The sequence below is a fragment of the Pterocles gutturalis genome, unplaced genomic scaffold (assembly GCF_000699245.1).
Source record: "Pterocles gutturalis isolate BGI_N339 unplaced genomic scaffold, ASM69924v1 scaffold45090, whole genome shotgun sequence".
NCBI lineage: Eukaryota > Metazoa > Chordata > Aves > Pterocliformes > Pteroclidae > Pterocles > Pterocles gutturalis.
The window spans coordinates 27,509-39,756 of record NW_010139887.1 but is presented as its reverse complement, the minus strand read 5'-3'; the positions used below and the strand labels follow the sequence as shown (position 1 = coordinate 39,756).

The window sequence follows — 12,248 nt, the reverse complement described above, 5'->3', positions numbered from 1 at the left end:
TAACCCTCTGGCTGCGTCCAGCCAGCCAACGAATTAATCTATGAAGTACAACTCCAAACATCACCTCAGGAAATATCTGGATACATATTATAAACTGACAGCTCTTCATGTCTTCATTCTGTACAATGTCTACTCCATATACTGTAGGGCCTCTGAGAAATACTGTACTACACAGCAGCAGAATCATTTTCAATCATCTTTCGAGAGTTTCCTAGCTTGCCAAGTGGGCTCATTGAAGTACTCCAAAGATGCAATGGAAATGGCAATTTTGTTCTTTGTGCAAAGTAATTTCTCACATGAAGTGGGGCTATATAAAGGGGCAGAGGCTTAAAGTGGCAGTGCCTAACATATCCACGCACACTGTTTGTAACTACAGAAAATCAAGAATTTAAAGCTGAGGCTGCAGGGAGGGGACAGTAGGTGTGGCATTTCTTACCTGCTATTGCTGCAAATGTCAGAGGGAGGTGGGGGCCACCATTTTAAATGTCTGAGATAACAAATGGACATGTTGATAATATCCAATTACTGCTTGCTCCTCTGGACACCTTTATAATCACATTCTCAGAAAAATTTACTTTGCACGTCAAAACATTTGAGAACATAAGCAAAAACTGCTGCTGGGACTTCCCATGAGTTATACAAAATATGCAACTCAAGAACTGTCATGCAAGTATTTATGAGTCATCTGTTAGTGGCCTAAAACACTGCTGTAACTGCTCATGTGTATTTACAATGCAAACAACCAATCTGCATATTCCAGGATAACATTTACATAATTCCAGGTAAACCTAACATGTTTATTAGTATTAACCAGGCCTTTGAGACAACAAAGCTTCCTTTACCGTTAGACACTGCACATTTCTAGTAGTGGTATCACAAAAATTACTTTCAGACTTGCAGTATTGTGCTTGAAAATATGGGATTAATTTCTTAAATCTCTGTCTCAACTGTTGTGGTCAGCAAACCAAATAATGCCAAGAATGATCTCTAAAATGTAAGCAGAGGGTACATATAATATTTTCTGAAATGAAATATTCTAAAAAAGTCTTCAAAACTTGCATGACAAACTCCAGGGCACAGTTCTGCATTTTTCTCCGTCACTGTGCATGAGAAGCTTTTCCCAAAACCCTGCTCCAAAAAAATCTTTTAAACAAAATAAAAATGGAACAAGGAAGAGAATGTCAAATTAGTAGTATTTTTAAGGATTCTCCCATTTTCTCATTCTCTGAAACTCTCACATAAATTAGAGTATTTAGAAAGCCTCCAGTAGACCTTTAAGTATTCTGAAGGATTACATTACGCTAAGGGATACTGTGATGACTGAACACAGTCCCAATACATAGCATTCCTTAAGTCCAGTTCTCTTTATAATACTACATATATAAAGAGCAGTACAGGAAACAGCAAGGAAGAGACTTCATAGAACTAACTGAAGTGGTTCAAAGAACTTACACACGGACATACGAAAAAAAACAGTAAGTGTTTCAGAACTAGAATTTGACTAAAAGCGACATTTCTTACAGTGTGATTGTCATATTCATTGCACATATTTTAAGAACAAAGAACCAAAGCAATCTGTTGTGCTGAAGTTATTTAGAGAGACTGCAGCAACAAAATACCTTTGCTATACATATATTTGGATTTTAAAAGCCCTCCTCTCCATGAATCCAAGAGTAAAAGAAAAAAAAAAAAAAAGGACTCTAGTGGCCTGAATTTATACAAAAGGAGAGAAATTGTTTCCTCTTTCTGCAAGCAGAAGAGGAGCAGTTGCATTTCCTATAAAGGAAATAGAAACTATTCTAAAGAGAAGAGAGCAGCATTTCAAATGCATAGGAATGAAGAACTCTCATTTTATTCTGAGCTTCCTTTTCTCTTTTTAAGCAATTACACACTTAGAGAACCTAATAGTCTCACAGCCCAAATACTTTAGCTTCTCTTACCCCTTTTTTATACACATATATTTGAAAGATTTCTGGCAGCTATGTACTGGAACACAGATAGTGAAAGAAAAACTGATCAGGAAAACTGGTTTTAGAAGGTCAGTCAAACTTTCAGAGGAAAATATTTACAGTTTTCTTTTAACTTTTACTTGTAATTTGTATGTGTAGTTTCATTTGCATTAAGCTAACAAGTTTTCTGATATGGAGAAGTCTTTAACTGGATAGGCAACAGTCATGCAGGATTAGTCTGGCTAGATAAAAATAGTCTGTTCACCATAAGTCTCATTTAAAGACTTGTGTACTACACTGGAAAATTTTTAAGAGGGAAAAAAGGGAATTTTCAATGCACTACTTCACACTGTCTCTGTAGGCGGGCACCATCGCTGCATTTTAAGAAGGCAGTAAGCCACTTACCAGAAGCAGTCTTACAGCAATTTATCAGTGTCAGAGCGGGCACCTCCTGAAACGTAGCTGAGAAGGTTGAAGTTCCCAGCCCTGCTTTCTCTGTACCTACTTCTCCATAGACTTGTGGAGTTGAATCCAGTGAAGTCTTTTAATAGATCCTTTTGCTTGGCAGGAATCTAATCTAAAAATAAAAAATTTTAATCTTCCTACATTTTCATTGATTCAATAGCCATTGTAATTATTTCAATAGCATATTTAATAAAAGATTCTCCATCCAAGAACTTCAAACAATATTTACCAATTAAGATGGCCTCACATCCCAGTGAGGAAGTGAACGAGCTCTCACATGGAGGGAAGCTAAAGCACAAAGTCATAGAAAACTCTGCCAGGATTAGAAGAGAAAATCTGTGGCACAGCCAGAAACAGACTTCCTGGCTCCCAGCCCTACAGCTCAGTCATAATAAATTCCTTCCTGTACATACACACTCTCAAAGAGAAACTCCAGTAAGTAGATTAAAAATGTTAAAACTCATAAAAATGACTGGACAAATAATAACACCTAGAGCAAAGAAAATACTGTACTACCAGAGTTTGTCTTCACTGCAACCGATAGTACAAGTTCTTCACATAAGGTTGCTTAACCGAGGTGATAACAAATGCCTGTACCATGATACAGCGGTGCCTTTAAAAGCAGTAACATTAGTTACAGAATAATGGAGTCACATAGAGTGTTTTGTGCATCTCTGACAACCTTCATTTAACAATGCATACTCTGGTTTTAGAAGCACTGTATGAATTTATCAGTTATCAACTTTGAAGTTGTTTTTTTTCCTCTGAAGTAAGTAAGAGCTTTTAACAGTAGCCTCAGCACCAGACTAAATGCGGTACACAAGACAAGTTCAAAATTAATTTCACCTTTGACTAAAACTTCTGTTTGATTCCAGCACTGAAGACTAGGGTAACACCAGAGGAACACAGAACACTGGCCAAAACAACTCTGAAGTCTTGGAAAGCCTTCCAATACTTGTTTTATTTCACTGAAATATTTCTTTACCACTCAACTTGGACTTCTGAATTTAAGGGTCCTGTCCCTGTGTCCTAAATGAGAACAAGTCTCCAACTCTGTGACACCTGAGGCTAGGAGGAAGAGGCAGCTATTGGTGGCAGTGTCCCACAGCCGCTCTGCTGGCACACTCCTTCGGTTATAAGGACTTCTCCTTCTGCCTCCCTCTTCAATGCTGGAATAGGTTTGCCACACGAATCCAAGATCACTCAAGGGTGTGAAGAGTCCTAGATACCTAAACTCAGATATCTAAACTCATATAAGCAGAGTTAAGTGGTAACCGACTGAAGAAGTGTACAAAATCTGTTCACTGCTGAAGTGAGAGATAATTTCAAGCATCTCATCAGCCCTGAGCTTTAAGGAGCCGAAGCTCACTCGTCTTCAATGCTTCTTCAAGAGCCACAGGAAGCCTGTTGATGGAAATGCAGTCTTTGCTCAACTAGCACTAGCAACAAATGACAGGTCCTAACTCATTCCCACATCTGAGGCAGACAGACTTACATATGCATATCCCCGCAGTGGCAGCATCATTTCCTTTGGAGACAAAAAAAAAAATCCCCTCAGCATACAGGGCCCTCCCTGCAGCTGCTTCCTCCTGCCTAACCCACCTCCCCATCCCAAAGGAAAATTTGCCTGTGGTGAAGGAACATAAGCAAGGTCATTACCACGTCAACTCTTCCTCCATAATAACTGATAAAGTTTTTTTGATTATTATTTTTGAAGCGCTGGGGCTTATTGAAGGCTTTTCCAAATCTGACGGCACAGGGCCCAACCTCTTGAAACGTGATCCAACGAGAGGAAAGCGCACGATGAAGTTCCCTCCCTGCTCACGTTGGAGCCCAGCCAGAAGGGAGGCTGCTCTCGACTCCCCTGGCTCACAGTGCACCATCACAGGTTATTCAGCTTGGAGAAGCTCACACAAATTAAAACACTGCTTGATAACAAGCAGCCACGTCTAATTAAATAAAAGGGGTATGCAACTCACCTTTGCCATTCACACTTTCACATGAAAATGAGTCAGACTGCCTGCTCAGTCGTATACCTCCTCACTGAAACACGACACAAGTAAAACCTGTCAACTTGGGGTTTTCAAATATTCTGCAGGTGGAGAAACGCTGCAAGTGAATGCTATTTCTGGAAGCGTACAAATACCACTTATTTCTTCAACTAGTATAAGGTGCACATACTGTTCTGCATCAAAAGGTGCAGGGGCAAAAGAAAGTTCCAAAGACCGCAGAAGCATATACCCAAGCCTCTAAAATACAGCTCTGAGTAGCGACCACGTTTGTACCAGGGGCAACAACACGGGACACAGCAAGGCAGGGGCTCTGACAGACAAAAGAAAAGGCTGAGGATGCACCTTCATGACTGCTCTGAAGCGCATTTACCATGGTAAAAATGGACAGTAACCCTGGTCAGACATCCTCACCCCTTCTCCGTACACCCACACCTTCGCCCGAATAGAACGTCAAGAACTGATGAATAAGAGAGACCTTCTATCCATTTCTCTCTCTAAACATGAAACATTGCTGGAGGTTTTGACCTGTGATGTCAAATTTCTGTACTTCAGGGATTTTCACTGCAGTAACTGAGCCTGCCCCACACAGTTTTCCTGTGCAAACAAAGCCAGAGCAGGAAAACTGAGCTCAGAGCTCCCAAGGCCTGATGCAGAACTCAGGGACTCTTGCAGGAAAACTCTCCTTGCCCCATGCAAGGCTGCTGGGAATAGAAACAAAATTTTATACCATGTGCGACAACTGCTTTGGTGAAGAAAGCCAGGTAAAGCAACTTTATGCTAAGGTACAAGTTAAGTTGGACACACAAGAGACACTGCCAATCTCACATTTTCATTTCTTGCTGACTTAGAAATGGAAAATGCACTATGCTTTAGGGTTAAGTATGAATTTCAAAAATAATCAAAAAAGGTTTCTTGTGGCTATAGTCTACTGAAGTGAAACTGCTTGATTTCACCTCAAAATCGAGGTGAAAGAGTTTCACAGAAGAAACTTATCAAGGAAACTTGAAATAAAATAAGCAAGACCCATTTTGCATGTTTCTGAATTTTGTCTGACATACCTTACATCAAGAAACTATGCCAAAACCCTGTGAAGTGCTTTTATTTACTCGCCTTTACAGCAGACTAGAAAGTTTTTGCCCAGAGCCTTGCTTAGGTACAACTGATTAAAATCTAGTTCAAAAGAACCATGCCACCCAGCCAGATATTAAGAGATTTGTTATTCTAAGACTTAGAAATAGACTGGTTCTGATGCCAGAAGTGAGTCTATCCAAGCTGTTGTTAAAAAAACGAGTCTGTCGAAATTGAGATTTATCTCATATCTGACCCTAAAGGCAATAAGAGCTGCTTTTTTAATATTTATTTAATGATTTAATTAGTTATAACATGTTTTTGTTTCACTAATCAGTGACTAATGGAATAGTTTGTGCATGTGTGATAGCCGACCCCCTTTAAATTAGCAAAAACAATTGCATAGCACAGTATTACTTTTGGTGTATTAATTCTATGCTTACATATTGAAGAAAATGCTTTTTGTACCACAAAAAAAGCTTTTTTTTTTTTTTTTTAAAAAGAACCATCTTTCTAATTAGAAATAGAGCTTGGGATATGCTTTCTATGATGGAACAAGTTAAAAATTTCTCCTCCTACTGCAACACATTGCAGTCCTGGGAATATCCAAGAGCAACCCACAGGTTCATACTCTTTATGCCTCTCTAGTTCAGTAATTATTTGGTGAAATTATTTAATTACCTATCAATGTTACTTTGTCCCTCCTGAAGTTCGTACTGCTGTATTGAGGGAATCGAGAGAGAAATACTCAGATGATTTCTGGTGATTAACGTGTTATCTATCACAAGCAAAGACAGCTATCAAGAAATGTAACGTTAGTTCAATTCTACATAAAATACAAAATCCCACAATTTCCACTATCTCCAAAGAAAAACAGGAATGTTAAGAGAGTTATTCAGACACTGTAAAGCCTCCTCATAACTGAAGAAAAAGATTTTGCGATGAAGCTTTCAGACTCCAGACGTTGACAAAGCACCTTTCAGGGAGCAGGTAAAGAGTTAATGCAGCTGCTGCAGCAGCACTCTGCTGGTGACTGTTTGCCCGCCTGCAAGGTACAGTCCCAGCAGACACATTATCAGATTAGGGGAAGGCAAACAAACTGAATTGAAACCATTCTTCAGCGAGTCCGACCTCTTCTTCCTGTGATGTCACGCTACAAATTGCCTGCGCTCGCTGCTCTCCTCTCCTCTCCAGAGGCAGCCAGGCGGGCGAGAGGCTGGCGGGGCGCGGGACGCCAGGGCTGTGCTCTGCAGGAACAAACACGCTCTGGAATTTCATTTCTGCCCTCACAAGCAGCCTGCTTCCTGCCCTGTGGGGCGAGCGAGCGAGGGCTCCGGGGAGCCGAAAAGCTCGTTTTACAGAAAGCAAAGCTGGGAGAGAAAGGCAACCGCCGACACTCCGCGGTGTCCAGGAAATGGTGTTCTAAAGCGCCCGTTCCCAGTAAATGTGGATGGACCAGGCTTCGCCACCACGACCCGCAGCCGAGAATAAGGCAGAAAGTTCTACAGCAGCTCCATCGCATCGAGGGGGGGAAATGGAACTAAGCAAGCATCGGGACGACCTCATCTGCCACAAATGACATATTTTATGACTTTCGAAGACCGCCTGTGTGATTACAAATAGCACTTGGAAGAGAAGAGCGACCTCCTGGTGATTACCGCTGGAGATGTACTCCCCTGCTGCAGAGCTTGAGCTTCTTCTCTGAAGCTTCACAGTGCAACAAACTTACCAAAGCACACCCTACAAATACACCCGCAAGTGCTTCTGGAATACAGAAAAAGTTGCAATAAAAATACGAGAGGAACCTCCAAATCACACGAATTTTAAATATACCATTATAATGGTAAGCTCTAATTGTTCCACTGAGGACTCCTTTAAATATACTTTATATGGGTGTATCTTTAGTATGGTGTTTGTTCTTGGCCTCATAGCAAACTGTGTTGCTATCTACATTTTTACTTGCACATTAAAAGTGCGAAACGAGACTACAACTTACATGCTTAATTTAGCAATATCGGATCTGCTTTTTGTGTTTACATTACCCTTCAGGATTTATTACTTTGTAGCAAGAAACTGGCCATTTGGAGACATTCTTTGCAAGATTTCTGTCACCCTCTTTTATACAAATATGTATGGGAGCATTTTATTTCTGACTTGCATAAGCGTAGATCGCTTTTTAGCTATAGTACACCCCTTTCAATCTAAGACTCTCCGAACCAAAAGGAACGCAAAAATTGTCTGCGCTGCAGTATGGATAACTGTGTTAGCAGGCAGCACACCAGCAAGCTTTTTCCAGTCTACAAACCGCCGTAATAATACTGAACAAAGAACGTGTTTTGAAAACTTTTCGGAGGACACTTGGAAAACCTACCTATCCCGGATTGTTATCTTCATTGAAACAGTTGGGTTTTTTATTCCGCTCATCTTGAACGTGACCTGCTCTACTATGGTCTTACGGACTTTGAATAAACCACTTACATTAAGTCGGAATAAATTAAGCAAGAAAAAGGTACTCAAGATGATTTTTGTCCATTTGGTGATATTCTGCTTCTGCTTTGTGCCTTATAATGTTACCTTAATACTTTACTCTCTTATGAGAACACAGACCTGGGTTAATTGTTCAGTGGTAACTGCAGTCAGGACTATGTACCCTGTCACTCTGTGCATTGCTGTTTCAAACTGCTGTTTTGACCCTATAGTCTATTACTTTACATCGGATACAATTCAAAATTCAATTAAAAAGAACCGGTCCACTAGACCCCGGGACATTAGATTCTCTGAAAGGCCAGTTTCAGAAAACATTCAACACAGCCTTCAGACCATAAAAATGAAAATATCTGACAGTGACTCTACAACATAAACTGTATTAAAAGACTACTGGGACTAAACTGGAATTAGAAGCCTGCACATTTCTTCAGCTGTGGATATATATTCTGATATGTAAATGTTACACTTCCTTCAGCATAAAGACTTAAGACTGTAAAAGTGTTGAGCATAATAGTACACAGAAAAAGTATTTTAAGAATTTCTGTCAAAAGTCTCTTCTGACAGGTTGTATGTTAGAAAACTTCTGGTTTCAGATTAGGTTAACTAAAATCCAAAGACTGTCTGTCAAGTCGAAAACAAATGAAAAAGTAGTTAGCATTTTTTTTAAAGTTAAAACAATTGCTCATTTTTTATAATGATACAGGTTTCCAAGTTACTGAGGATGGGGGTAACACTACGTGCTTACACTGCAGGATCCAGTTGCTGAGGAAAACAGCACCATGATCACATATCACTTCAGCTACTGGGCCTGCTCCAGAATTTCCTCTTCTCTACCTTACTCCTCTCTTTCTCCTGCACCTTCCTTCCTAGGGACCATAACGTTCGTAGGAGCCTCCAATCAATGTTTCTCCCAGGTTTATCTGATAAAATACATGCTCCCTCCACAAGCCTGGCCCCCATAAAGCAATTAAATCTTCTGGCAGTTTAGGGCATCTGGAAACAACTCAGACAAACAGGTTTTTCTTCTCACCTCTGTCTCAGATGTCTGTGTAATTATAACAAAATAACCTCTGATGACTGAAGTTAGTGCTTTAGGTACAGTAACTTTTTATTAAACCATTTGTGAGAAGTTCAACTCAGCATGACTTTTGAGCAAAATAACATCCTCCAAATAAGGTAAATCAATTTCAAAGTAGTAGTTTCTTAGAAAAACATGACCTTTGCTAACTAGAAATGAGCATGTGCACCAACCCAAATATTTCTTCTAGGAAGCTATTTGGTGTCCTGTAAAGAAATTCAAGACACAGTAAAACTTTCTCTCAGTCTTTGTGTCCTAGAAATATTTTTAACATGGGCATTTAAAATTTCAAAGATTATTTTCCTGCAAACTTTATAGAGTATGAAAATAAATTACTTGGGGCTACATGCTGTCAAAATTAATTGAGACACTTTAAAAAGTCACAGCCATGTAAAAGGAGAAATCCTGTTACAAACAGGAATGTATAGACAAGAGTGCTTTAAAATGTCCTGCTATGTATGTTTCCCAGCTATTAGAACATTGTGTACATTCTGCTCAAAATTAATTTAACACCGCTGTAAAAATAAATAAATATTTAAAAGGTAAAAGTAAGTGTTGGTTTTTCCTCCTCAAAAACAATGGAGTCAAGAATAAGAACCGAGTTAAAATGAATTTGCACTTTAGTTTTAGGGCAGTCAGTTGCAACACTGAGGCATTTTTACTTCAGGGCAGTATACAGAAGCACAAATCCACGCTGGAGAAAATGCATATTGAGCTGTCAGAGTATACAACATGTTATCTGATTGAGTTTACTTCCATTTACAAAGCTTTTGCTTAATTGTTATAAATCAACTGCACATTGCCTATTACTACTGAAAAACTAAGTTACTTGAAGACTTCCAGAAACTAATGCCAATTGAATTTTAAATTAAACAGCATTTAAAATCTTTATGCACACAACTTATGAAAGGAAAATTCAAATAGTATGAGCTTAAGCTACAAAGTTAGTATAGATACAAATGTCTGCATAACATCTGAAAATAGGCAGTTATCTTAGTTGGGTATCCTAAACTTTTCTAATTCATATCTGACTTCAGAAAAATGCACTAAGCCCCCTGGCATGATTAGAAATGCTGTATGTTTTCCATATGCCACTGACAAATCCAAAGTCACCAGCAAATCCAAAGTTCAAAAGCCAGATATGGATGTCGAATGTCTCAATACCTCTCTTTCTGAAGAGCCTGTTTCATATTAGACTCCCTCCAGAGACTTTGAGACTAAAGCCCTTAACATTACTGCTGGGCTGTTTCTAGCCTAGTACTCTCCTCGAGCTTGGCAAAGCTGTTACTTGGTTGAGTGACAATTTGTTCAGCAGTACCTCTGAATTACAGCAGCAAACACCCCAGAGCCTCACCCTGGTAAAGAGAAGATGCTCTTTCTGAGATTATGAAACTGCAGGAAAAAAAAAATAAAAAATCACTGACTTAAAAGCAGAACAAGCAGATAACATCACATGTATGGGTGCTCCCCTTTAAACCAGACTTTCCTTGGTGTATTGTCTCAAAGAGCCTGGAGAAGCACGAAGAGTAGCTCTTTCTGCCTTGCACTCATTCTACAGGGCAGTAGCTTCTGCTTTTTGCAATAGTGTAGTGCAACACAGTACAATAGCTCTGCAACCAGTTAACAGCTTGATATCTTTAAACTGTTTGAGGAAACTTTATATTTTTTATTATTAAACATACTTCACTCTTTCTGGGGAGAGGGGGACAACAAACACCCAAAAAGAGCACAGTTAAAAAAAGCAACATCTGTAATTTAGATAATCTGACCATTACTTGAGAAATTCCTGGCGTGATTCAGAAGAGGGGGAGTGAACCCATACCTCCCACACCAAGATGATATAAAGCCAAGCTACCAGTTATTCAGGACTGCATGAAGTTTTCTCTGCCTTTTCTGGTTCTGCAACAAGATTATCCTGGAGAGCTGTGGATGGTGTAATGCTTCCACCGGTGCATTGCTGAATAGCCGCACTCCCTCCCTCTGCTCCTGCCTTTGATAACCAACTCTTCTGTCTCTCTGGTAAGAGCTTATGCCACAATTTAAATCTAGATGCGGAGTTATGCTCCTAAATCATGCCTAGGCATCTCAAATAATAAAGGCTTATTGTCAGAGCTACTGAGCATCAGAATGTGTTGTATCCAGTACTTCCTAAAAGTACATTATTTTTACTCATATGCCTATGCAGGGGGAGTTAGGAGTTCAGTTTTAGGATCAAAACTTACAAATTTGTTCTTTATAGTCTGGTTTCTTCATCTACAAAGTGCAGATAATGCACATGTACCATAACAATAAAAGCAGTGAAAATATAGTTGATTCAAAGCATTTTTTTGATCTAAACCAAGGTAGGCTGCCATTGATAACTAGATAATTAACCAGCAGTTTCAAAAGACAAGGAAAAAGAAACAAACTTTTCATCAACATCTTATTTACCTTAACATACCATTACTTTAAAACCAAAATATTTCCTTTTTTTTTTTTTTCTCTCTTGGGGGGGGGTGAGAGGGGTGGGCAGGCAAAATCAAAAAAAAAACCAAACCTCCTTTTGTTTCAAATCAACTAGTTCCATTGCTGCCTCCTCACTTCTCTTGGAAGAGGCAAGGAGCACTTGACTGGCATTCAGCCTTTCCATAATGCTCCTGATTATACAGTCTTCCATCATTTCTTGCAAATGAGAAAGTGATTTTCATTTGTAATTTCAACCAGTATCATCGCCAAAGATGAGATTTTCAGAATTACAAAAAGAACTTAGGTAAAATTACAGTGAACCCAGCAAGGTTCACTCTGAGACTGGTAATATTTAAAAACCCACTTGAGCATAGTATCCTCTAGCATTATTTATTCTTCCAAGTTATTTTCTAGGAGTTTTATCAATGAAGAGCAATTTGTTCATACTTTTCAGCAGTAAATGTAATACAAGGTTTTTGTACCTGGACAGACCTGTAAATCCTGACAAGTTCCCTTTTTTGCTACACTATTATAATTTATACCTCAGGGTTACTAGCATTTGAGCATCACTGACAAAATGAAAGAAGATACATTTCAAAAGCTAAGGCAAAATGTAAATCAGAATGATTCTTAATCTAGAAGTTGCAAATGCCTGGACTGCAGTTGTTATCCAATTATCAGAGTGCTGAAAAAAAATGTATAAATACAACTGACAATCACTGAATTTGCACATTCTCAGAATGT

The 12,248-nt window shown here is 39.1% G+C and overlaps 1 protein-coding gene across 1 annotated transcript; it reads left to right on the top strand.

The window, feature by feature from the left end:
• The first annotated feature begins 7,334 nt into the window (after positions 1 to 7,334).
• On the top strand, positions 7,335 to 8,411 carry LPAR6 (lysophosphatidic acid receptor 6). The gene has a single exon (XM_010083466.1). The coding sequence runs from the start codon at positions 7,335 to 7,337 to the stop codon at positions 8,352 to 8,354; it is 1,020 nt and encodes a 339-aa protein (XP_010081768.1). The 3' UTR covers positions 8,355 to 8,411.
• The last annotated feature ends 3,837 nt before the right edge of the window (positions 8,412 to 12,248 follow it).

Excerpts from the sequence above, each read along its gene's own strand:
- LPAR6 (XM_010083466.1), top strand. The coding sequence starts at position 7,335 with ATGGTAAGCTCTAATTGTTCCACTGAGGACTCCTTTAAATATACTTTA.